This window comes from Procambarus clarkii, chromosome 11 (assembly GCF_040958095.1).
Source record: "Procambarus clarkii isolate CNS0578487 chromosome 11, FALCON_Pclarkii_2.0, whole genome shotgun sequence".
In the NCBI taxonomy this organism is placed as follows: domain Eukaryota; kingdom Metazoa; phylum Arthropoda; class Malacostraca; order Decapoda; family Cambaridae; genus Procambarus; species Procambarus clarkii.
In genome coordinates this window covers 20,704,687-20,731,607 of record NC_091160.1, presented here as the reverse complement: position 1 = coordinate 20,731,607, position 26,921 = coordinate 20,704,687, and the positions used below count along the sequence as shown (strand labels likewise).

Sequence of the window (26,921 nt, the reverse complement as noted above, 5' to 3'; positions counted from 1 at the left end):
TCCAGGAATGGTGTGCCTCTCGGAAGGTGGAGACCAAAGAAGACCTCGAGCAGCTTATACTGCTAGAGGACTTCAAGGATTGTTTGTCTGGAGACCTGAAGACGTACTTAGAGGAGCAGCAGGTGGAGACCTTGAGTGCGGCAGCCACCATTGCTGAGGAATACATCCTGACGCATAGGCCTTCCGCTAAGTACGTCCCGAGGAATTACCAACGCCGGTTTGACAGACCTCATGACGAAGAGGAAAGACCCGTCCCACAAAGCGCTAAGAAGACACCCTCAAGTAGCCCTCGAAGGACTAGTCCTAGCAGTCCAAAACACCGGAGTCCGAGGAGGAATGTGGTGTGCTGGACTTGTGGGCAGAAAGGGCATGTAGCTGCTATGTGCCGAGGCAGAAGAGGTGGCGGCGCACGTAGGGAGGTGATGATGATGAGTAACATCACTTCCTGATGGTGATGTGTAACATCACCAGCAGGAAGCCAGTCGACGACGACGCAGGAAGGACCAAGATTGTTTTCCCCTCACACTTCAGGCGGGTATGTATCGAGTGATCATACTGGTAGATCAGTTGTAGTGCTCAGAGATAGTGGAGCAGCCCAGTCCCTGATCGTGAGAAGCTCGTTACCCGAGGGAGTAAGTGTGGATGGGAGACCAGAGGTTGTCCTGGTTGGGTTTCCTAGGATGCAGTACATCGCCCCCTTAGTGCCGGTATATCTCGACTCGCCTTACTTCAGCGGCACATGTGTGTTGGCAGTAGTCGATACCCTCCCTGTGGCTGGGATTGACGTGGTACTAGCCAACGACTTGGTGACAGATTGGAGCACCAATCATCCCAAGATTGTGGACGAGTCAGCCGAAACAGCAAGGTCAGAGGTGACAACAGGCAGAGGTAATGTCCAGGTAAAGACAGACCCGGATTTAAGTAAGTTTAATCCTCCCTCTCACCCGCAGATCGACAGTGTTCTAGCAGAGACTCCTGATTCTTCTCTCGACAAGGAACATGAGGTTGCGATGGCAGAAGTACCTGAGCTAGAAGAGAGGCCTTGTGTGCAGGCACCCACGGATACCAACGAGTCTGGAGCGAAGGCAGATGAGTACTTGCGGTATGGCAAGATACCACATTCATGGAACTGGCCAGAGATTCCCCAGGCGTCAGAGGTATGTGAGGTATGTGCGAAGGTCCTAGAGCCCTCTTCAGTCCAAACCAGGCTAATGGATGTAGCCGGCTATGGACATTTCAAGCTCAGGAAACTTGTCCCTAAGTTAACCAAATGTTTCTTAGCGGTATTTTGTTTTATTCTCGTGTGTGCTCTCAGTAAGGACCAGTGGACGACCCGAAGGATGATGGCTCCCTTGAACATCGTGAAGAGGTCCCAGGGATTGGAGACGTGCACAGTGAATGTTGCAGTCGAAGAAGGGACCTGGAAGGTAATGGTTGATACAGGAGGTACGCGATACGATAATATGAGTGACTGTTTCCGACAGGTTGACACCCCCCGCGTGATAGCTGAGCCTCAATGCAGCGTTGTGCGGAACGTTGGTCGACCTGACGGTGGCAGAGCGAATGCCATCTTCGATGTACGAACAGCCCCGTTGGAACTAGGTGTGAGCCTAGTAGAGGAGTCTGCTGTGAGTACTGATGTAACTGTCGCTGTGACTCTAAATGATCCGACCCCTGTATTCCAGGTTCCTGTCTCCCTGAAGGACCATCGGACCGGTACCAGAAATGCCGTCTGTGATCAGCCATCATCGGTGCCACGACACAGGAAAGTGTCGAGTCGCCCCTCATCGTGTCTACACCGATCCTTACTCGAGAGAGGTGATATGATGCCCCTGCTTGACATCGCAGTGGAGACGTGGAAGATTACGTCAGGCAGGACATTGCCTTACATCTGCAACTTTCCTTTGTGCGAGAGTTCCCCAGTAGGACAGTTCTGTGGACGAGACAGCCTCGCCGTTCCAGTTTACGGTATAAGTGAGTCCATTTGGAGTTGTGTCACCGTACTAATTTGGTTTGTGATTCTCTTTTTTAGAAACCCAAACCAAATTCTTTTTGGTGGGGAGGTGTTACGGACCCGAATCCAGCGTCCGAGCCCGGAGCAGTGACGACCGCGCCATCTGTGGGTCAGCTCCCGAAACCCCCACCAAATGGACGATGCCACCTGGTGAGGACAAAGTGTACTGGTCACAAGGGCCAGTTTCCAGTCCTGTTCAGCACATAACACAGCCGCTGCTGACCTCTGGTGAGGTGGTGCTCAGACGACATCGCCATCTATGGAGTGGATACGTCGGGCGTTTGTGTCTGAGCCTGTAAGTGAGGTGCTTTAGTGTGTCCCTGTTATTGATGACGTGTCTGCTTACAGAGTCGACCTGGGACTGCTGTGATGGAAGTTGAGTCAGTCTACCCAAGGCAGCCGTCTCCATACCTTGTGCTTTGCTGCAGCAGCTGTGAAGTCGTCTCCCGGAAGAACACTGTGGTGTTACCCTGCCTGTGGAGCGGCAGTGAAGGATTGTGATACCCGGGACCGACTGCTGGAGACGATTAACCACTGGGGTATTGAGGACAGGAGAGTGATTTGTGGTATCACACGAGGCTCCTGACTAGGGCGCTACCCTAGTATCGCTCGTGGAGTGGCCTGACCAGCGTTGCTGATCCGGAACCTGCCAGCAGACCTGCTGGACTTGTGGTTGACGGCCTCCATGGCGGTGCCCCCAGTGGAACTGTGTTTTGGCTGACCTGTGGCCAGGGTAGACTCAGCTTCTCAAAGGATTCGTTGTGAGGCCACGAAAGCACCGAGGACTTGGCACCGAGAGTTTGGATCCAGAGTCTTCAGGAGAAGACGATTGTGTATTTCCCCTGTACAGTGTTAATACCCCTCCCCCCTGTGCACTCTTTTATTATATTATTTATTGGTGATGGAAACAATTATAGTCTTAAGTTCTTAACTTTCTTTCCCTTCCCTCTTTAAGTTACTTGCGTCACGGATCTCATTCCTTGAAAGCCACTACTGGCTTGGGGCCGGATACTACTTCCTCTAATAACATCAGAATACAAACTCAGTTGCGACCCGAGAGGGCCGTAACACTTGCCCCCAGACTCCAACCCTCACCAATGATGCAACCTGCCTCCCCTGACACCATTTCTCATCCATCAACCATTTCTCACTGGTAACAATATGTAAGCAAAATATAATACTGTACAACTGTTTACAATTTAGTGAATCATAGTTGATGACAGTGGCTGTCGTCAACGATGACAGCTCGGTCTCGGTGATCACTTGGACGAACAATCCTCACTTAATCAAATATTTGTATGTTCCACTGAACATTTAGTACCAAATTCAATTTGTTCGGATCTTCCAGGAATTTGCTCTAGCGGGGTTCGTTAGAGTGAGGATGAACTGTTAACGAAATGAAAAAATGCCGACCCCGTTAGTTTTGCTTATTAACATCTAGCTATTGTGACGTGTGATACTTACTTTTCTAACAATTACTTTGTTGTAGTTATGTAAATACTGTACGTATATATATATGCTGTGTCAAGTAGATAATTTTGCCCCAGTAAATTGGTGGTTTAAAACTATTAAAATTAAAATCAGTGAGGGGGTTCAGGTTCTGGCTCCAGTCCCTGGTGGGCCTAACAGGACTAGTTGTGGTTAATGTTTAATTTAATTACATTTAATTACATTCAACATTGGGTTTTAGCCCCATTTTATGCAAGAAGAACCAGACTTATCGAAGTGATGCAGCGAAAGGGTTAATTATGACTAACTGGTCAACACTGTAAATGTACCTAAAAGTATAAACAGAGCAATAAAGAAAATACCAGCCATGAATATAACCAAATAAGACTTTCAGAAGTACTTACGGAGTTGAGTCTATTTCTTGAGCATGTTGGTAAGCCTGATGGTCACAGTGAAGTACAAAGATCAATGGTGCAAGTACTTCATGCATTCCCTGTACACAAAACACCAGCATTGAATGTAATGAGACATCAATTTCTAGGTGAGCCTCACTGGCTCCCTGAAGCCTCTATCCCTGATAGTGCTATACTACCAGGTGACATTAGTAGCAGAGTTCTATTGACCTACTTGCACCATTAGCCAGAACCTGGTACCTTCTAAAGAGATGCAGAGAGCAGTGGCACTTATGGTAACATTACTATAATTTTATTCGTGTTTGCCACCAGCAGGGAAGCACCCGGAAAGTCAGCAATACAAAACTCATCATTTCTGGTTATAAGCTAGACCACAGCCTCAAGACCAGCCAAAAGAACTCCTCAACCATGTAAACAATTGAAAATTTGTGAAACTAATGTTAGCTCAATTGTCCCACCTGCCCCGTGTTTGGAAAAAATAGAGACAGCCCTGGGTTAGCCAGCTGCTCTACCCTCAGTTCTACGAAGATGGAAACACCTCGATACCCTGGGAAAAGGTGTCAGATAGTCAAAGAGGTTTACCCAGAAATTGGCATTTCATTATATTCAACACTGGTTTTCTTAGGGGAGTCCCTATGGCTCCCACAGAGCTATCCAGGTTGATATTGCTATATCTGACTTTGGCATCAGTCAGTGTGAATGGAGTTCTTAGGCCTATCAAGTACCGCGAGCCAGAACCTGGCCCCCTCCCCCTCAGAGAGGCATGAGGAGCAATGGCCTACAGAAACCCCCGTGTTGTTGGAAGCATTCTATGTCTGCCATCAACTGGGTCAGGCACCCAGAAAGGTCAGTATCTCAAAACAAACCTTTATTCTGGTTAAGAAATTGCTACTGAAAACCAAACTAGAGCACAGAACTCCCCAAACAAAAACAAGCAAATGAGCATGACATCACCACGTCACTGTGCCGCCATCTGCACAGCTCCCCCCTCCCAGGAAGGAAGAAGGGGAAGCCCCAGACCCCTCATGCTGGCTACCCAAAACCCCAGTTCTGAAGCTGATGTGCTATCTTGAGATTATCTTGAGATGATTTCGGGACTTTAGTGTCCCCGCGGCCCGGTCCTCGACCAGGCCTCCACCCCCAGGAAGCAGCCCGTGACAGCTGACTAACACCCAGGTATCTATTTTACTGCTAGGTAACAGGGGCATAGGGTGAAAAAAACTCTGCCCATTGTTTCTCACCAGCGCCCGGGATCGAACCCGGGACCACAGGATCACAAATCCAGTGTGCTGTCCGCTCGGTCGACCGGCTCCCTAACGCTCCCTAACGGCTCCCTAACTGCTAGGCCGAAGTCATGTGCTCTGGCTCCTGATTTGTCTCCAGCTCTGTGCGTAGTGATTTAGGGCTGTTCCTTGGGGGTGCACGAGCCAAGAGTAATTTCTTCAGTACTCCGCTGCATGTGCCTAGGGGACACCTTCCTTAGGTGCCCGGTAAGTACTACCTTTGGGGTTTGGGGCCATCTTCCACAAGTTCCTTAGGTTCTGCCTCTGCTTGTCCATTTGCTGCTTGGCTTTGGGCTGCCCTTTGTGTGCTGGGGGTGTTTCTGGCACCCTTGTTCGCCTTAGGGTAAGAGGTAGTTTGCACTGGTAGGGGTGCAGCGTACTGCACAGTTAGTTGTCACCTCTCATAGCGGCTGGCTCTGTTTTATCTGGGTACGTAGTCCTCTTGCAGGGTTTTGTTTATGTTTTCCCTGTCTGGTGGGGAGGGGGGGGGGTGCCTTTGTTTTATTGCTCCCTTTATCTAGTAAGCTTGTGTGTGCTTCTGGTGGTATCCCCTGCTAGGCCCCCGTGAGTGGACACATCCCGGGGATTCAGTTTCTAGAAAGTTTGTTGGTAGACTTGGGAGCTGGTTAGCAATACCCTGCCTGGGTTTCCCTGTGCATAAGTTCCATCTCAGGACTCTGGGAATCCCCACGGGGGCACATGGGTCTGATGATGAGGCCCCCGAGATCCCCCCCTCGCTTTGTGCTTGGGGGTGTTGGTCACTTTGGCCTTGGTTCAGTCAGCACATCCTCGTCCTTCCCCTGCTGTGATTCGATCTAGTCCTTCCACCCCCCTGCATCTGGCTCCGAAACGTCTGTGGATTTCGGGGTCGGGGCAAGGTTTAGATGGTCTTGAGACTCGGGCGATCTCGGGGAATGCCCATTCTGGTTTGGTGATGGAGGCATTCGAGTCAGTTCTCCCTGCCGAAGCGTTTGGGTCTGACCAGTGGGCCCCCTTTCCTTCTGGCTTCTATGGCTGTGCCGGCCTTTTCTTTTGAGGCTGGGACTTTGGGGGACGACTCGGCCCTGGGTCCTGATGTGGTGGTTCCCAAGGCTGGGGATGGGCTGACTTATTGATATATTCTTGTACAGCCACTAGTACACGTAGCATTTCGGGCAAGTCCTTAATCCTATGTTCCTGGAATACAACCCCGAAAACGAAGAATTGTTTTTACAACCAAGTACCCATTTCACTGTTGAGTTAAACATAGGCTACAGTTAAGTATTTGCGCCCAGCAAATCCTCCCCGGCCAGGATACGAACCCAGGACAAAGCGCTTGTGGAACGCCAGGCGAGTGACTTATCACTACGCCACAGAGACTTGGGGGCCTTGGGCCACGTTGGACCCCATCGGGGTTTTTCTACCCTCTGAGCGGGTCTTACTGTTGCAAGGAGTGGGGTTTTCTTTTCCCCCTCTGCATATGAGTTGGATTTGGTGTCCGCTTCTCCCTGGGTTCTGTTCCGTGTCCCTTCGGGTGCTTCGGTCCCGTCTTTCCAAAGGCTTTCGGCTTCCTGCATCCAGCCTCATGTGGTGCGGGACACCTTTGCGGCTTACCTCATGTGCGACACAGATTACACCACTATCATAGATCCGTCTACTTTCAGATTTGGGTCTTCGTTTCCCTACTGGATTCAGCATGAGGTTCTGGAGTTGTCCTGGCTGGCAGACTGTCCTGTGTTTTCTTTGGATGTTTGGCATACGTTCTGTTGTTCCCGCACGCTTGAGTGGCGTGAGGCACTGACAGTGGTCCATGTTTTCCTGGGGGGCGAGTTTGAGCACCACAATGAGTACTTCTTCGCACCAACCCTTCCTCAGCATGATGGCATAATGCAACTTCACGTGCAGGTTCCCTCCCATTCGGCTGCCCCTGGTTACTGATGACTTGCGTGCTTAAGGCCTGCTGGCTTCGGTTTCCCGTCTGTTCCCAGTACGGAAACGAGACTGTGTGGAACTGAGGTTCATTCTGGACTTGTCCCATCTGAACCCCTGGGCTCTTTGCCCCTCCTTTCAGATGACTACTCTGTCCCAGGTCCGGCTTCTGCTGGAGCCGGGTGCATGGATGGTGTCCCTGGACCTCTGGGACATGTATTGGCATGTCCCGAGTCATCCGGGGTTCAGGGACTGGCTTGGTTTTAAACGAGGCATATCAGTTACCGCTTTCGCTGTCACCCGTTCGGGTTGAAAACCTCGCGTTTTCACATGCCTTACCTGGGTCGTGGTGACCCGTCTGCGTCTCTTAGGTGTTCAGGTGCTGGTCTATCTCGACGACTAGCTGGTATGGGCTCCCAGCCAGTTCGCATGTCTGCTCCCCAGGGATTTGGTTCTTTTCCAGCTCGCCAGGTTCGGATTCTTGGTGAACTCAAGGAAGTCGCATCTGGTTCCTTCCCAGGTTCGGACTTGGCTAGGTCTTGTGTGGGACTATTGGACCACTTCCTTGTCTCTTCCTCATGAATTCTCTGCTCTGGCTGTGGTCCCGCGTTTGCATGTTTCTGAGGGGCTCCCAGGATCCATGGGTCACCCGGCAGTTGCTCGAGGGTTTGTATGGGAAGCCTGAACTTTGCCGTGATGGTCTACTTGCTGGACCAGGTGTGGCTTTCGTGGCTGTTCTGGTTCCTTCAGGGACGTCCCTTCCGCCTCTCTCGCGATCGCTGGGTTCGGACTCCCGGGGCTTTGCGTCGGTTGCTGCGTCGTCGGCTTTCTCTTCGGGTTTTTCAGGGTTCAGTGCATTGGCGCCTACTCGAGCCCTTACTCGATGCGTTCATGGACACATCGTCTCTAGGCTGAGGCTTTGTTACCAGTGCTCACCAGCCCAGCCAGGGGCAATGAGGTCCATCCTTCCACAGCACAGTGCAGGGGTACACGGCTGTGTGGTATTTGCTTCGGAGGGTTCGGGTCACCAGTGGATAGACGATCAAGCTCCATTCGGACTGCTCCCTGATGGTTCATTGCCTGAACCGAGAGCATTATCTTGAAATGAGATGATTTCGGGGCTTAGTGTTCCCGCGGCCCGGTCCTTGACCAGGCTTCCTTTTTGTTACACACCCCCAGGAAGCAGCCTGTAGCAGTTGTCTAACTCCCAGGTACCTATTTACTGCTAGGTAAAAGGAGCATTAGGGTGAAAGAAACTCTGCCCATTTATTTCTGCCTTTACCGGGGATCGAACCTGGAACCTCAGGACTACAAATCTGAAGCGCTGTCCACTCAGCTGTCAGGCCCCTACCAGCTGTATCTCTTTGGTTCAATGTGGTCCTTGGTCGCTTCGGGTCACTCATCTGCTGAGTTCTTGGGGTTTGTCCATTCACGTTCGGGGGGTGTCTGCCATCCTGGCATACGGTCTGTCTCGGTTCATTCCCCTGTCCACGGAATGGACGGTCGATGCCGACTCGTTCAGTTGGCTCTGCCGGATGTATGGGCTCCCAGAGGTGGGCTCTCTTCGTGTCGGCGTGGTCGAAGTGTCTCCCATTACATGTGGCACCCTTCTTCGATTGCGAGGCTATTGGGGTCGACTCCTTCAGGCAACACTGGTCGAGGTGGGGGTTCCTGTACCTCTTCCCCCCGGTTCAGCTGTTGCTCCAGGTCCTAGCTCGCTTGAACAAGGAAAGAGTAGTCCTCATGGCCCCATGGTGGCCGGCCAGCTGTGGTTTCAGGAACTGCTTGCTCGGTGTCTGAACCTGGGGGGTTTTCATGCAGCTCTGCCTCTTTCAGCACATCGGTTCGGTATGGTACATGGCTAGTTTGCTCTTCCTCGAGTCTTCATATCTGTTTTTTTCTGACGGAAGTATATCACCACTTGTTTGAAGAGCAGGTGGCTTCGTTGATGGTGACCCACCTGCGTGCTTCGTCTCGGTGGCAGTATGAAGTTTCCTGGCAGTCCTTCCATTTCTTTTTGTCCCTTCGTAGGTGTCTTTCAGCTTCTGATAGGGTCTTCTTGTTCTTTCTTTCATGGATGTTTCAGGACTGTCATCTTATGCCAAATTCTGTCGCCTTGTATCGTACGGCGCTGGTGGAGCCGCTGCAGCTTGCTTTCAGTATTGATGTTACTTCTGCGCCGTTTCGCAAGCTTTCTCATGCGTTGTTTCACCTCCGGCCTACTCATGCGCCGCTTAAGCCGTCCTGGTCCTTGGATTGGGGGCTCTCTCATCTCTCTTCTCTTTGGTTTGTTGTGGTCCCTTCAGTTCATTGTTATTTTTCCAAGGCTCTTTTCTTGTTAGCTTTGGCCTCTGGGGATCGGGTCAGGGAGCTTCATGCTCTCCTCCCGCGCAGGTGTTTCTGCTCTTTGGTCCTGATGATGGGTTTCTTCATTTGCAGCTGTCTCCTACTTTTCTGGCAGCGAATGAGACGGCTGCTTTCCAGAGGGGTCCTTGGGTTGTTGATGCTTGGTTAGGCTGGGGGTGCATCATGTGTTGTGTCCAGTTGTGGCTCTCCTCTGTTATTTGCGTGACACGGCCCCCATGACCAGGGATGCGCTTTGGGTTGATCCGGTTTCCCTTCTTCCCTTTTCCAGGGTTCGGGTCTCCCAAAGTTTGCTGCGCTTGCTGCCGTCTTTGGTAACACGTCTTGAGCTGACATTTTGGCATGGGGGTTTTTGGCGTTCAAAGAAGATCCTGGCTGCGCATTACCTGGTTAATGTTCCTGGGCCTAGTTGGGTCTGTGTTGCTCTGGGTCGGCAGTTGCAGCCAGTTGTCTCGACTTCACACTGAGGGGCGAGCAACAACCACCTTTCTTTCGTTTTTTGGTAAGTAGCTCCAGGGAGCCGTAAGGGCTCACCCCAGAAAACTAGCGTTGAATGTAATAAAACACCATTTTCTGGGCAAGACCCGGAGGCTTAGGTAGACGGCGCTAGGGGTATGGGGAGTCGCACAGACGGCGGAGTGGCGGGACATCCGGGTGAACAACCAACCTAGCGCGTTGCAACAATCGAAACCTAGAATGGCTTGTGCAGCCTGTACCTGAAGATCATCATCCATAGACTGGGTAAACTGAGTCACCAGCAAGCAACAGTACTCACAGGACTCGGGGTCGAAAGTGTCACCGACCTAACAGGCTGCATGACGGAGGCAAAAACAGTGAGGGTCGCCCTGAGACAAGGGGACCGAACAACCCTCAAACTCGCACGAAGCGAGGGGGGACCCTGGGGTCACATCCATCGAACCCACGCATCCCCTAGGAGATTCCCAGGGTCCTGAGCATTTACTTGAAGAGGACTCGCGCTCAGGTAAACCCAGGCAGGGTACTGCTAACCGGCGGCCAAAACTACCAAACAAACTGTCTAAAGCTGAACCCCAGGGATGTGTACACTCACAGGGACCAAGCAGGGAGCACCACCAAGTATCAGGGTGAAGCCAAACACCAGTGGCAATGAGGGCAGAACCCCCCCACCAAGGCAAAAACAAACAGAAAAACAAAACCCCGCAAGAGGACAACGTACCCCAAGGAACAGAGCCGGCTGCTGTGATAGGTGACAACTAGCTGCACAGCACCCTGCGCCCCTACCTGTGCGAAAACTGCCTCTTACCCTAAGGTAAACTAGGGGAAACAAAACCCCCAAATACCCAACGAGCGGCCAAGAAACCGAGCAGTAAAACGGACACACAGAGGCAGACCCCGAGGAACTTGTGGAAGGTAACCCCAAGCTCCAAGGGCAGTACTTACTGGGCACCTAGGGAAGGGAACCCTAGGCGCATGCAGCCCAAGTACTGAGGAATAACTCCTGGCTCTCGCACCTCTGGAGAACAGCAGCCACACACAAGGCTCAGCGCCGCAAATAGACCGGAGCCAGAGCACATAACCGAGCCGATAGCATCAGCTTCAAGAACTGGGGTGTGGAACGTTGGCGTGGTAGGTCTGGGGCTCCCCCTTCCTCCTCTTGGGGAGGGGGGGCTGCTCAGACAGTGGCGCGAAGATGAATGACGTCATACTAGTTTGCTCGTTTTTGTTTGGGGAGTTCTATCCACTCGTTCGGCTTTTGGTTGCAATTTTCACCAGAATAGGGGTTTGTTTTGGGACGCCTACCTTTCTGGGAGCCTAACCCAGTCAATGACAGACATAGAATGCTTTCAAGCACACGGGAGTTTCTATAGGCCATTGCTCCCCCTTGCTTCTCTGAGGGGGCCAGGTTCTGCCTCGTGGTCCCCGGTAGGCCCATAAGAACTCCGTACACATGACTGATGCCAAAGCCTGACATCAGCATATCAGCCTGGTAAGCTCCAGGGAGCCATAGGGACTCCCCCCAGAAATAGAACTACAATCCCCAGTCACCATGGAAAAACTGCAGGTGGGACACCATCAAGAAGCCACCTACCCGCTGCAGAGATGGAGATAAAAACTCATCAAAAGACAAGCAGCAGAGAAGGATGAGCCAGAAAAGACCAACATTAGCACAACCCACCAAGAGACAGAACACGGAAAATACTTGTGTTCAGAACCAAGGAGAAGTGCCCAAACCGAAACCAAGCTGGCCACCAGGGAGTTTCCCCCTGCCTAAATGTAATGAAACACCAGACCATAACCCAGACAGGAATAGGAGCCACAGCCAGCCAGGGAAGGATGGCATCTGACCCATCCCCCGAATGAGACAAGACAAACATAGCCACGCATGTGCCTCTCAACAGGGAAGGGAGCCAAGCAAAAGGGAAGGGCCGAGATCAAAACTGATAAAGAGGCTTAGGATCAATCTCTCAAATGCCTGGAACCACAGGAGGCAGCCCAGAAGACCACCACAAGAAAATGGGAAGGAACCAGGATAACTGATGGCAAGGAGAGGGGCCCCTTTCTGTAGGGGAACAGTGTGGAAGCATATCCCTGATAACATAGCAAAAACCAATACGCAGCTTCCAGCCCCAAGCAGTCTGATACAAAAGCGAAACTACCCCCCAGCAGAACAAAGAACCGGCAAAAAGTAAGAACCCCAAAGGATTTTTCCCCAGGCACAGAGCCTGTGGGAAAAAAACCCCACCACAGCACAAGCCACAAACTGGAAACCCAAGCCAAACATAGCGAATGAAGTCACCCAAGAAATCTAAGGAAGCTAATGAATGCCAATGGGCCCAGCCCCGAATGAGCATGGCTATGGTGAAGTCAAGTGAAGAACAGGAGAGAGAAGAGCGCAGGCACTCACACAAGCACCAAGTGACTGCCAAGGCACCCAAAGCCAACCCAACACCCACAATGGCAGAGCAGCAGTCAGTCCAAGGTCGCTGGAAGAAGGAGGCAAAGCCAAAAGGCAGTCCCAAACTAGGTTCAACCAAGTCTGAACCTGGAATGAGATCTACATGGATTACAATAGCCGAGAAGGAACCGAAGAGTGGTAAACAAGAAAAACCCGAACCCCAGCCAGCAGGCATGAAAACAGGCTGGGAGCCCATGCACGACAGCTGACACATAGGCAAAAACAAGATGAACCACAATGCCCCAAGACAAGCGTGTGAACATGCAGGAAGCCAGAACAAGGCTAACAGCAAAAGGCCTGCGAAGGCAAGCCAGATGCCTCACTCAAAAAGGAAAAACCTTGAACCCCAATAGAGACCAGGACAAGCCAAGATGCATCCAAGAGGTCCAGGAAACCATTCAAGAGGCCATCTCACAAAAGAAACAGATCAGGAACTTTGTGAGAATCAGAAGGGCATCCCCACAACCCCCAAGAGCCTACTAGAAAACAGCTCACAAACAGGCCTAGGAATACACAACAAAGACCCAAAAGAACACGAGCACAATGAAAAATGCTACAAGCACTGTCGATAACATGGAACAAGGGTAACCACACTAACCCACGCTCCAGAAAAGGTGAAAGCAAACCTCAAAATAGCCTGAAGCCCAGTCAAAAGCCCCTACCTCAAGAGAGTGAGGGCATGACAAATTAGGAGCAAAAGCAGACAAAGAGAACAGAAGGAAAGTTGAACTATGTTCGATGGGGAAGGAAGAGGTGTTGTGGACAGAACCACAGTTGAATTAATAAACACCTCCAAATCAGAGTCCCTAAACACCAACTGGGGCAGCTCTGGGGCATCCAACTGGACACACAACCCAGACTGCTGCAACACAAAAATTAACCAAATGCAGTCGCTGCATGAAAAGGCCGTACCTCATCAGGCGGGCCAGATAGGAGAGTAACACGACGAGAACAGGTCCCACATGACTCAGGGTTGAAGATGTCACCAACCCAGCATGGTGGAGGCAGAAAGAATGAACATCACCATATGGCACTGACAATGTGCAACCCTGAAATTCACACGAAGCGAGAGCAGTTTCAGGTGAGATATCTATGGGACTACAGAACCTGCAGGGGTTTCCCAAGAACTGCAGGAGAAATAGCCCTGCAGGTATGCCAGGCTCTGAGAGCGCTACGCCAGTTTCACCTATATAATGCAAAGGCTCTCCTGTCAATAATACCTAAGAATTGGAAGGAAGGAGAGAAGAGAACGACAACATTTTTATTCTATTTTATATTTATATATACAGGAGTTCTTATATTTTTGTAAAGCCACTAGCATGCATAGTGTTTCAGATAGGTCTTGATCCTAATATGACCTGCCAAATAGTTTATCAACCTGTTCACCCATTCACTGCTGGGTGAACAGGGGCATACATTTACCCTTAGACAGCGGTTATTATGCGATTCACAGGGTAATGCAGTTATCAACATATGAAGATTTACAAAATTATTGTCTGGGCTTTACATGTATGATGCAAATATGGATAGAGGTCTATGTGGATGTAATGGAATTTACCTTGACTCATGCAAAATATTCTGATATCAAATGTGTCAGTACAAATATGCTATCAGTACAAATGTGGTTATAATCATGAATGTTATTAGGGGAATGCGGTCATTGTCATATGACAATTTAAACAATTATTGTCTATGTTTTACATGTAAGATGCAAATATGGATATAAAAGCTCTGTGTGAATGTAAATAAAGAAAAATAAGTGATAAAACAATCAGTGAAACATCAGAGAATAAATCAGGACAAATCAGCAAAGTTGAGCACCAGGCATTGACTAGTGTCAGACACAGCCTTGCAGAGGTCCTCCAAACAGTGAAATGATAAATATTCACTTATTTTTGTGTTTTTCTTATATCCTGCATACACATTTATAATTCTATAATGAAAAATAGATTTTTAGAGGTTTTTAATTTTTTGTCCATAGGCGGATACAATCATTTCTCCATAGCCGCTAAGGGTTAAGGATTGGCACCTAGTTGATCCTCCACCGGCCAGGATACGAACCCAGGCCAAATCGCTCGCGAAGCATGGGGAAAGTGTTTTACCACTACGCTACGGGAAACTGTATTAACCTAACCTAACCTAATCACCTACGTCCACTACGGGCTGAACATAGCCCGTGCTACTTGCAACTTTTGATCCGAGTAGCTGAATCTAAAACAACAACATAATCATCTAAGCCTAATAACCTAAACATAACTTAATCACACGACTGCAAAGGCTGACCATTCAAAGAGCACCGTTCAAGGTCGCACGAACACCAGTGTGCCCCCGCAGCCAAAATCACTCCTGATCTGAGGGAAGACAGAAAGCCAAAGACAACTGACTTACTGAGGGGCAAAGGCCACCAAAAGTGAGAAGGACCTGTAAGGAAGCAATCCAAGAACACTCCAGGGAAGACAACTAGGCTAGAGCAAAGGTAGCACTAGAGAACACACACAGAACAAATACTGTACAGATGTTGGAACAAGTTAGACGAGAAGGTGGTGGAGGCCAAAACCGTCAGTAATTTCAAAGCGTTATATGACAAAGAGTGCTGGAAAGACGGGACACCACGAGCGTAGTTTTCATCCTGTAACTACACTTAGGTAATTACTTAAGTGTAGTTACAGGATGAACTGACACCAATTAGGTAATTGGTGTCGGATAGGAATAAATTTACAGTAATTTTACCATCGCTTCCTGCGAATATTTAGATGGGGCCAGGTTCTAGCTTGTGGTCCCTGGTAGGCCATTATAACTCCGCAACTGATGGCACCTAGTAGTATAGCACTATCAGAGATAGTAGCTTCAGGGAGCCATAAGAGGCTCCCCTAAGCAAATAACACAATAGAAAAAACCAGCGTTGAATGTAATATAACGCCATTTTCTGGGCAAATCCCGGAGGCTTCCTGGAGCTATCCAGGCTGAATGGATCTGTATAACTTTGTGGCATCAGTCAATGTACATGGAGTTCTTGTCTACCGGGGACCACGAGCCAGAACCTGGCCCCCCTCAGACAGGCATGAGGAGCAATGGCCTATAGAACCCCCATGTGGTTGGGAGCATTCTATGTCTGCCATCGACCGGGTCTGGCACCCAAAAAGGTAGGCGCCCCAAAACTCACCCCTATTCTGGAGAAATTATTGCTACCGAAAGTCGAAGAAGTGGACAGAACTCCTCAAACGAAAATTAGCAAATGAGCATGACGTCATCATATTGCCACGCCGCTGTCTGTGCAACCCCTCCCCCTTCCCGGGAAGGGAAAGGGGGCCCCAGACCCACGTGTCGGAAATCCAACCACCAGTTCTTAAGCTGGATGTCGAAACACATGAAAAACACCACCTACCAGGGGGGGAGGAGGGATGCCAGGGAGCCTCCGGGACTCACCAAGATAATGGCGTTTCATTACATTCATTCAATGCTGTAATTGAATGTAATGCTCCCCAGAGCTAACTACCCAAAGACAAGGAAAAACATGGACTTACCCAGGAGACGGTCAGCCCTCACGCCTCAACACGAAGTCGAGACAACTGGCTGCAACCGCTGACCCAATGCAATGCAGGCCCTACCAGGTCCAGGGACATTTACAAGGCAGCAAGTGCCTAGGACCCTGTTCGACCTCCAAAAACCCCGTGCCCAAATGTCAACCCATGACATGTTGCCAAAGACAACAGCCAAAGCAGCAAATTTACGAACGTCGTGGGCACAGGGATAGACCGCAGGCTGGATAGACTTGATAACCCTGCGGACGACATGAGAGACACGAGCTCGGGAACAGGGAAGAAGGAAAACTGCATCAACCCAAATCGCATCCCCCCGGCCACCGAAGCTGTGGCGCACAAATAACGGCAAAGGGCCGCAACCGGACACAATACATCTTACACCCCAGCCTGACTAACCAAGCATAAACAAGCCAAGGACCCCTCCGGAAAGCAGCAGTCTCATTCTTCACCAGAAAAGAAGGAGACGGCTGCAACAGAACTAACCTACCACCAGGACCGAAGGAGCAGAAACCGCTGCACCGGAGGAGAGCATGAAGCTTCCCGACCTGCCCCTAGAGGCCAATGCCAACAGGAAAAGAACCTTGGAAAAAATCCTGAACTGAAGGGGCCACAACAAACCGAAGAGAAGAGAGAAAAAAAGAGCACCCGGTCCAAAGACCAGGACGGCTCAGGAGGTGCATGAACAGGCCAGAGGTGAAACAAAGCATGAAACAGCTTGTGGAATGGGACAGAAGTAACATCAACCCTGAAAGCAAGCTGAAGAGGCTCCGCCAGCGCCGCACAATACGAGACGCCAGAATTCAGCATAAGATGACAGTCCTGGAACAACCACGAAAGGAAGGACAAAACAACCCTATCAAGAGACCGAAGTATACCTACGCAGTGATAGGAAAAACCGGAAAGACCGCCAGGAAACTTCATTCTGCTGCCGAGACGAAGCACACAGGAGGGAGACCCACAACGAACCCACCTGCACTCCATACAAGTGATGATAGACTCGAGTCAGAAACTCCAGATGCGAAGACTCGAGGAGAAGAACGAACCAGCCTTGTACTGGGCTGGACCGATTTGCTGAAAGAGCAGGAGCTGTGGGAAGACCCCTCGTGTTCAAACACCGATCAACCAGCACCTGAAACCAAAGCTGAACAGGCCACCAAGGTGCAAGAAGGACACCTCTCCCCTGGAAAGTCTCTAGGCGAGAAAGGACCTGGAGCAACAACTGAACCGGGGGGAACAAGTACAGGTAACCCCACCTCGCCCAGTCCAGCGGGAAAGCGTCGACCCTGACGGCCTCGCAGTCGGGGAAGGGCGTCACGTATACCAGGAGATGCCTCGACCACGCCGACGCGAAGAGATCCACTTCTGAAGGACCGAACGTCTGGCAGGGCCAACTGAACGAGTTGGTTTCGACCGTCCTTTCCATGGACAGGGGAATGAACTAGGACAGGCCATCTGCCAGGACATTAGACACCCCGGGAGTCAACCGGGGAACCGGTCGGCCGAGTGGACAGCACACTGGACTTGTGATCCTGTGGTCCTGGGCTCGATCCCAGGCGCCGGTGAGAAACAATGGGCAGAGTTTCTTTCACCCTATGCCCCTGTTACCTAGCAGTAAAATAGGTACCTGGGTGTTAGTCAGCTGTCACGGGCTGCTTCCTGGGGGTGGAAGCCTGGTCGAGGACCGGATCGCAGGGACACTGAAAGCCCCAAAATCATCTCAAGATAACCTCAAGATAACCCCCCGAACGTGAATTGCCAGGAGAGCTAAACCCTGAGAACTCAGCAGATGAGTCACCCGAAGCGACCAGCCCCAAAGAGCCAAGGATAGCATGGAACCCCACCCCCATTCAGGTAATGAACCACCGGAAACAGTCCAAATGTAGTTTGATCGTCGATCCGTGAGCATCCCAAACCTTTTGGAATGACATCCACACAGCTGTGAACTCCCGCACCGTGCTGTGAGCCCGACGGAAGGACAGACCCCACCAACCCTGGCCAGCCTGGTGAGCACTGGTCACAAAGCCCCAGTCAAGAGTCGACACGTCCGTGAAAACATCGACCGAGGGCTCGGGTAGACGCTAAGGCACTGAACCCTGAAAAACCTCGAAGAGAAAGCTGGCAACGCAGCAACTAACACAAAGCCCCGAGGCTGAAACTATTTACATGCTTGTCCTCCAACACTCCCAAGGTTAGATTAGGTCGTGGTTTTCTATACAGCTTTACAAGTAAACCTCTAATATTCACAATATTTTGGTGTGATGCTGGCGATTAAGTGTATTTATGTACTATGCCAATAGTCAGGATTGTATTTGTTACATTTAGCATTAAAACATACTGTCTATTCAGAGGATGGGCTGGGATCATGGAACCTAACCCAGGAGGGATAGACGCCAAAACAAAGTTGTACGAGGAGGGAGCGAAAGAGAACCCCTCTCCTTGTAAGACTAAGTCCCGCTCCGAGGGTAGAAAAACCCAGGGGGAAGTCCAACAGGGCCCAAGGCCCCCAAGTCAACCTCTCCCCCGCCCCAGGAACCTCACCCCAATGACACCGGAGCCAAGCCGTCCTCCAAACCCCTTCCCGCCTCCAAAGAGTGGGAGCTGCTGAAAAAGCAGAAACGAAGGGGGGCCCAATGATCAGACCCAGAAGCTCCAGTTGGAAGACCAGGCCCGAATGCCTCCGCCACAACTCCGGAAGGGGACTCCCCCGAGAATGCCTGAGTCTCAACACCAACTAGACCCTGCCCCGACTCCAAAACCCTCAGACATTTCAGAGCCGAAAGCAAGGGGGAAGGAACCGGATGCACAACAGAAGGGAAAGGACTAGGAGGGGCGGATGGAACCAAAGTTGAAGTGACTCCCACCCCTAAGTCCGGGTCCCTATAACCAAAACGGGGCAGTCTCAGGGCATTCAGGGAAGCAACCAACCGAGCACGTTGCAGCAACCTAACATGCAATGCAGCAGCCGCCTGCACCCACATATCATGATCAGTAGCATGGGTGAACTGGAGCACCTACAAGCAACAAATGTCACACGACTCCGGGTCAAAAGAATCACTGACCCAACAGGAAGCATGGTGGAGGCACAACCAGTGAGTGTCACCCTGAGACAAGGGAACAGAGCAACCTTCAAGCTTGCATAAAGCGAGAGGGGACTCAAGGGTCACATCCATTGAACCACGGAGACCCCCGCGGGGTTTCCCAGGGCCCTTAGCCTTGATTACATGCTAAGGAAAGCCTAGGCAGGGTACTGCAAAAATGCGCCCAAGTCTACCAAACAAACAGTTAAAAGCTGAATCCCTGGGACGTGTCCACTCATGGGGGCCTAGCGGGGGATACCACCAAAACACAGAGGAGAATAATATATACCCCAACAACAGCTAGGGGAGACAACAAAGACAGACCCCCACCAGGCAGAAACAAAAAACAAAAGAAAACCCCTGCAAGAGGACAACGTACCCAGGCAGAACAGAGCCGGCCACTATAAGTGGTGATAACTAGCTTTGCAGTACCCTGTGCCCCTACCAGTGACGAAAACTACCCCCCAACCCAGAGACAAACAAGAGGCAACTAAATCCCAGCTGACCCCAAGGGCGGCCAAGTACCGAGCAGTAAAAGGCACAGCAGAGGTAGATCCCAAGGTGTCTTGTGGAAGAAGGTCCCAAGTCTCAAGGGCAGTACTTACCGGGCACCTAGGAAAGGGAACCCCCTAGGCGCATGCAGCCCGAGTACCGTGGAATATTACTCTTAACTCACACACCACCTGTAGAGACAGCCCACGTCACAAGGCACAGAAGTGAAACAATAAGCAGGAGCCAGAGGCACAAGACTATTCCAGTATTGCATCAGCCAAGAACTGGTGGTTGGATCGCCGGCGAGTGATCTGGGGCTCCCACCTTCTTCCCTCACAGGAAGGGATGGGTGGTTGCGCAGACAGCAGTGCGGCAATATGGTGATGTCATGCTCACTTGCTTAATTTTCGTTTGAGGAGTTCTGTCCACTTGTTCGAATTTCGGTAGCAATAGTTTCACCAGAATAGGGGTTTGTTTTGGGGCGCCTATCTTTCTGACTGCCAGACCCGGTCGATGGCAGACATAGAATGTTCCCAACCGCATGGGGATTCTATAGGCCATTGCTCCTCGTGCCTCTCTGAGGGGGCCAGGTTCTGGCTCGTGGTCTCCGGTAGGCAAAAACTCCATGCACATTGACTGATGCCACAAAGTTATACATATCCATTCAGCCTGGATAGCTCCGGGGAGCCAATGGGGCTTCCCCCCCCCCCCAATTATCATAAAACATTTTGATGTTTCATTATTTCAAAAATACAAAAAGATACTTTCACTTACTTGTCTGTAGCCTATATCTGGATGCTGTCGTGCATAGCAAAAGAGAACAGTGACCATGAGGTCTCTAATGCGGGGAGATTGAAAAAATTCAACTTCAGGAAATGTCCTTATTACATCTTGCCTGATAAGTTTCTTCAATTCTGAATCTTCAAAATACTGATTCCAGGGACTCTGTTAATTAAAAAGAAATAATCAAATTAAAAACTTTCCAGCCTGGCTATGATGATACATCAGCTAAGAACGCTCATTAACTTCTTTCTATCTCAACCTCAATCCTGGATGTCAAATTCCCACTTAGCCAGTCATGAGGTGGTAGCTACATGCAGAAAATTCCAACCATTTGCAAAACAAGTGCTAAAGACTTGTGAACATTTGTCAAAGAATCATATGTACTGCTTCAATTCAATGTAGTTAAACAGTTGCCAGTTCAGTTAATGACAAAAATTACTATGAAAATACTGGAAAAAAATATCAGCATTGAATGTAATGAAAATTCAATTTCTGGTTTAGCCCCGGTGTTTCCTTGTTTTGTATATTGAAGTGTACCACCTACTAGGTCGCATCAGCCCGGACCAACCAAGCTGTGGTGGATGCAGGCGATGAGTCACAATAACGTGGCTGAAGTATGTTTACCAGACCACACACTAGAAGGTAAAATGACGACGACGTTTCGGTCCATCCTGGACCATTCTCAAGTTGATTGTGTTCTTAAGTTCTCAAGACAATCGACTTGAGAATGATCCAGGATGGACCGAAATGTCGTCGTCCCTTCACCTTCTAGTGAAGGTGAAGGGCCACATATCCACCATACTATGGTGGATATGTGGGCCTGCGGGCCGCTCCAAGCAACAGCCTGTTGGACCATGCTCTCACACGTCAAGCCTGGCCTTGGGCTGGGCTTGGGGAGTAGAAAAACTCTCAGAACCCCATCAAGCAAGTAAGCCTCGGAGTTCTACAGGCTACTAGGTACCAGCGCCAAAACCTGAACCTACTTCACAGAGGCAGCACAGGGAGCAGTGGCACTTATTTATTTATTTGTACCACCATAAGAAAGGCAACAAGGAAGTCAGTGAGTCAAAAAAACCAGCGTTGAATGTAATGAAACGCCATTTTCTGGGTGAGTCCCGGAGGCTCCCTGGAGCTATCCAGGCTGAATGGATATGTATAACTTTCTGGCATCAAAGTGCTAGGAGTTCTTGCCTACCGGGGACCACAAGCCAGAACCTGGCCCCCTCAGAGAGGCACGAGGAGCAATGGCCTATAGAAACCCCCTTGTGATTGGAAGCATTCTATGTCTGCCATCAACCGGGACAGGCACCCAGAAAGGTAGGCGCCCCAAAACAAACCCCTATTCTGGTGAAATTATTGCTACCGAAAGCCGAACGAGTGGACAGAACTCCCCAAACAAAATTATCAAACTAGCATGACGTCATCATGTCGCCGTGCCACTGTCTGCGCAACCTCCCCCCCCCTCCCTGAGAGGGGGAAGGGGGAGCCCCAGACCCTCCATGCCGGCGATCCAACTGGCAGTTCTTAGCCTGGATGTCAAAAGACGCGAAAACGCCGCCGACCGGAGGGAGCGAGGGATGCCGGGGAGCCTCCGGGACTCGCCCAGAAAATGCCGTTTCATTACATTCAACGCTGGTTTTCTGGGGGGAGCCCCGTCAGCTCCCCGGAACTACCTTACCAAAAGATAAGTAAAACAGGGAAGAAACCGGGAGGTGAATACCACACGTCCTAACTGAACAACCAAAACCAGAGACAAAACAAAGACCAAAACGAGAAGAAAAAGACCACCCAGGCCAACGACCAGGACGGCCCCAAAACTCAAGAGCAGGCCAGAGAAGAACGATGCCCAGGACAGCAAGTGGAATGGAGCAGAAGGAACCGCAACACTGAACATAAGCAGGAGCGGCTCTGCCAGCCCCACCCAACATGAGGTGACAGGACAATCCCAGACAACGATCCCAGAACAACCCCGAAGGGAAGACAAACCAACCCTATCAAAGACCGAAGGACCCTTCGCAGCGATAGGAAAACCAAACACCGCCCCCGAGATGAAACGTGCAGGTGGGAGACCAATAATGAACCCACCTGTGCCGACAAAAATGACGAGAAACGAACACCACGATCGAAAGCGCAAAACGCGAATCTAAAAACAGCGACCCCGCGACCCAAAGGAGCAACAGAACCAGCTCCAGCAGGGAAGAATGATACACGCATCCCCGAGGCATCCCAGAGGAGAACCACCGAGGACGAGAACCGCAGGAAAACAAACACACCCGGTCCGGAAAAGGAACAAGGAAAAAACGAAACCAGGACCGGAACCCAGCAAACCCGGTTCCAAGAAAAGGAACCAGGAAGGCAGGAGCGGCAGACCGAAAAGTCCACACCCCCCCCCCCAACAGACAGCGCAACCCGAAGCCTGCAGAAAACCACACAAAATTGCAGGAACTCGGTACCAAAACGGAACACCGGAGAAGTCCAAAAGCAGGACGTGGAACATGGACAGAGGTCCACCGGAGCACCAAACAGGATAATCAAGAAGCACTGACTCAGATACACAAAAAGTGTAGCATGGGGGAGGAAAAACTGCATTAGGTAAGGAAAACCACGAATACGGCCCAAAGAGCGGCCGTGAAGTAATGCACACGACCAACCACATAATGTGTAGAGGAGTGCGTACATACCTGAGGGACCTTACGGACAGAAGGGTTATCTTGAGGTTCTTCAGAAGATCTCTCCCTCGGCTATGTGAGGGTGCAGTCAGGCACCGAAGATAGGCAAGGAAAGTGTCCAGACAGGGAACAGACCCAGGGGTCTACAACGAAAACAAAAGCACCGAAATGCGGGGCAGAGCCCCACAGGGCAACAAAGAACAAAAGATGGACAAAAGTGCGTCTTTAGTACACACTAAAGACGCACGCAAGGTGACCAAACACCACACCCAACACCCCAGTCATGAGCCATCAATGCAATCCCGCCAAGCGGGGAAGAGTAAACAAGGATGGAACAGTGAACAAGGGTGGCGGAAGGAGTAGAGTATCCCAAGAAGATACTCGCTCCAAACGCATGAGCCTAACGAGAGAAGCAAAGCTCCACAAAGTACCAACGACAGAACTCAAACCGTTCCGTACGTCCAACAAACAGTCCTGCCAACCTGTGGGGAATTGAGGCGGCGCCCAAGCATATAACCAGCAGAGTAGCGAATAATAACTAGTCTACCAGCAAGTGTAGTCTAGAACAGACATTCAAGACACCGTACCGACGCTCAGAGCGCCCAACCCGCACCATTGCCCGCCAACGATCACCCACAACTACTGTATATGCAACAAAAGATAAGTAGTCCCTTAGTGTTTGTGTTAATTGACCAATCTCCACGAAAGAATAGAAACTGGGATAGTGGCACATGCCACCCGTGCGGCACAGTAACAGGCCCGGTGATGTGCGGAACCAATTACCACATAACGTGGTGGTGGGGCCCCACTATTGGTGCAAGGCCGGGTTGGGGGTAAGTGAGTGTAAGTGAGTGAGAATGTATGATAATCTTCTTGTTTGAGGAGCTGTTCACCGGAGACAGTTAAGCAAATCCAAGCTGTGTCTGGGTACAAGTGACAGGATGAACAATCCAGCAGGTATTCCTCCTATCGGGGAGTGTTGTACATGCTGCTATGGCAGTGTGTCTACTCACAAGATGAGTGGCGCTGCCCAATAAACTCGCCCCTCGGAGCAAAATTTAATTTAAATTAGTAGCTGCCTCGCACGAGCCAAGAGGCCCTCCGCAGGGCCATTGTACTTATGTCCGAATGCAGGTACGCACAAGGGGACACAGGAGGTAGTGAGCACCCAAAGGAGCCGGACACTAAAAAGAACCCGAGTAATGGCAGAGGGAAAGGAAGCCAAAAGCACCAAAATGCCATGTGGAGGAGGCAGACACCACCCACAGGAGCAAACAAGAAGACAGAGCCCAGAAGGCTCAGGAAACTGCGCAACCGTCAACTGACAGGAGAGGCGGGGCCCAAGAGCCAGAGCTCAACCCCCGCAAGCACTACTAGGCAAGCACACCACCAAAAGTGAGAACCAGCACTAGGCCGACAGAAGCGCCAGACAAGACAACCTCACCTGCAGAGCAGACACACGACCGTGCCACAACACAAGCGAGCCAAGTAACATACTATGTTATCATACTATGTTATCAATGCTGGGAAGACAGGACACCACGAGCGTAGCTCTCATCCTGTAACTACACTTAGGTAATTACACTTAGGTAATTACTAGGAGCAGCGCTAAAGGTGTGCCCGAAAACCATGCATACTCGAGGCAGTAGGCACAGTATGTACCCTTACCTGAATAAAATGCGAGGTCGAAGGAGAATATGGTCAGAGGTGCGCGCCCTGCAGAAGACGAAGCAGGACAAAAGGAGAACAAAGTGACATCCCCCGACATAAATCCAAAACACCCTCAGCATCCAGAGGGCCACGACCGGAGAGAGAAACGAGCAAGAAGCCGTAGAAAACCACGAGAAACAGCGCGAACACACGAGCATACCGCGCGTAAACAAAACGCACACCGCAGCCCCAGCACACGAGGTACGAAACGCACCACCCGTCCACCGGGAGGCGTGGCTCGTACACCAGGCGGACACACAAATCGTACACACAACGTACAGACATCGTACAAACACCAGGAAGGTGTGCGGAACAAAGACAAAGAACGCCGAAACTGGAAGTAGAGACGACGCGAAAACAAACCAAGGCGAAAACGAAGCAAAAGAAAACAGATGATGGAAGGGAACCAACAAGGCCGACAAAAGACCCGATGGAAACCACATCGAAAATCAACAGACGTTCCAATAATATTGGAAGGTACGAAGAGACTCGTGAACCAACGAGAACGCTTTGCCCAAAACGAATGCCCGAAACACTTTGCGTAATAGTGGCTATAGGCATTGTATGTACTAGCCCTATCTATAAATCCATTATTCTTTGTAAAATCTCTTGGACGTACGTACCTTACCTAAATAAACATTTATATTTATTATTTATTTAGAACCCCGACAAGCACCCCTGACCAAGGAACTTGCAGGTACAATGATACGAAACGGTTGAGGCCCTGCATACTAGGCCAAGATAGAAATCCATCAATGTATGTTACACACCTTGTATGGATGTACCTTACCTGAACACTTTTTTTTTTTCGTGAACAGCATCGCGACAGAAGAGCGAAAAGGGTAAGGAAAAGGGGGTGAAACACACCCCCCATGAACGACGGGACCGACGAACCCGAAGGAACACGGAACCGAACCCAGGGAGGGGTATACCTGAAAACAGGAACACAGAGGGAAGGAACAACCCCACTCTGAGGAACTGCCAGCCCCACACCAAAGTTACAAGGACCCAAGAGGGGCAAACGGGGCCGAGGCCCCTCAGGTAACCCCTCCCTAACCCCAAGAACCTCTACGGCATGACCCAGGGCCGAGCCGCACCCCCAAAGCCCCAGCTTAACAAGGAAAAGCCGGGGCAGTCGTGCAAACACTAATGAAGGGAGCCCACTGGTCAGACCCATACGGCACAGCTGGAGGAACCGACTCGAACGCCTCCGCCGCCACCCCGGAAGAGGGAAAACCCCCGAGACCGCCCGAGTCTCAACCCAACCAGACCCCGCCACAACCCCGAAACCCTCCTATGGTTCGGAGCAGGAAGCAAGGGAGGAAGTGAGTAGAACAGAAGGGGAGGAACAAGAAGCGGAAGGAGCCAGAGCCGAAGCGACCCCCACCCCCAAGTCCAGACCCCATCCACCAAAACGGGGCAGCCTCGGGGCATCCGGGGCCGCAAACCAAGAGCGTTGCAGCAACACACACCCAGCAAGCAACGCCGCAGCCGCCTGCACCCGATTATCAAGACCAGTGGCCTGGGTGAAGGAGAGCGCGAACCGACAACAATCATCGGACGACTCCGGGTCACAAGAACAAGGACCCAACATGCAGCATGGCGGAGGCACAACAGGTGAGTGTCACCCTGAGACAAGGGGACAGATCAACCTTCAAACTCGCAGGACGCGAGGGGGACTCCGGGGACACATCTAGGAAACCACGGAGCCCCAGTGGGGTTTCCCAGGGCCCTTAGCCTTTGGTACACGCTAAGGGAAGCCCAGGCAGGGTACCGCGAACCGGTACCCTGCCTGGGTGCCTTCCTCCTTGGGGAAGGAGGGAGGCAACCCATGGGATGGAGCCAAAGTCTCCATCCTCAGTTCTATGGCAGATGTAGGCAACCCCCAATGACATGGAGGGAGGATGTCAGGAAGCCTGAAATTGGTGTACCAATACATTCAATGCTGTTTTTTTGGTAGTTCAAGGGCTTATCCCATAAAGTAGCTTCAAGGGCTTAGCCCTTGAAGCTACTTCACTGGACCGATCTGCTGAAAGAGGCGAAGTTGCAGGAAAACCTCCGGGTTCGGACACCATGCAACCAGCACTTAAAATCAAGGCTGGGTTGGCCACCAAGGGGCTCAAGACTACTCTCCCCTGGTACGTCTCCAAGCGAGCTAGGACCTGGAGCAAGAGCTGAACCAGAGGGAAGAGGTACAGGTTCCCCCACCTCAACCAGTCCTGCCTGAAGGCATCAACCCAGACAGCCCAGCAGTCGGAGAAGGGCGCCACATATAACGGGAG

General features: G+C 50.9%; 1 protein-coding gene across 1 annotated transcript in view; it reads right to left on the bottom strand.

Annotated features, from left to right (window-relative positions):
* The window catches only part of TBC1D5 (TBC1 domain family member 5), a gene marked incomplete in the record, with an annotated part of 601,299 nt that overhangs the window by 406,367 nt on the left and 168,011 nt on the right, over window positions 1-26,921 (bottom strand). Inside the window, 2 exon segments of the mRNA XM_045742746.2 lie at window positions 3,868-3,956; window positions 20,252-20,422. Coding sequence (XP_045598702.1) covers window positions 3,868-3,956; window positions 20,252-20,422 — 260 coding nt within the window.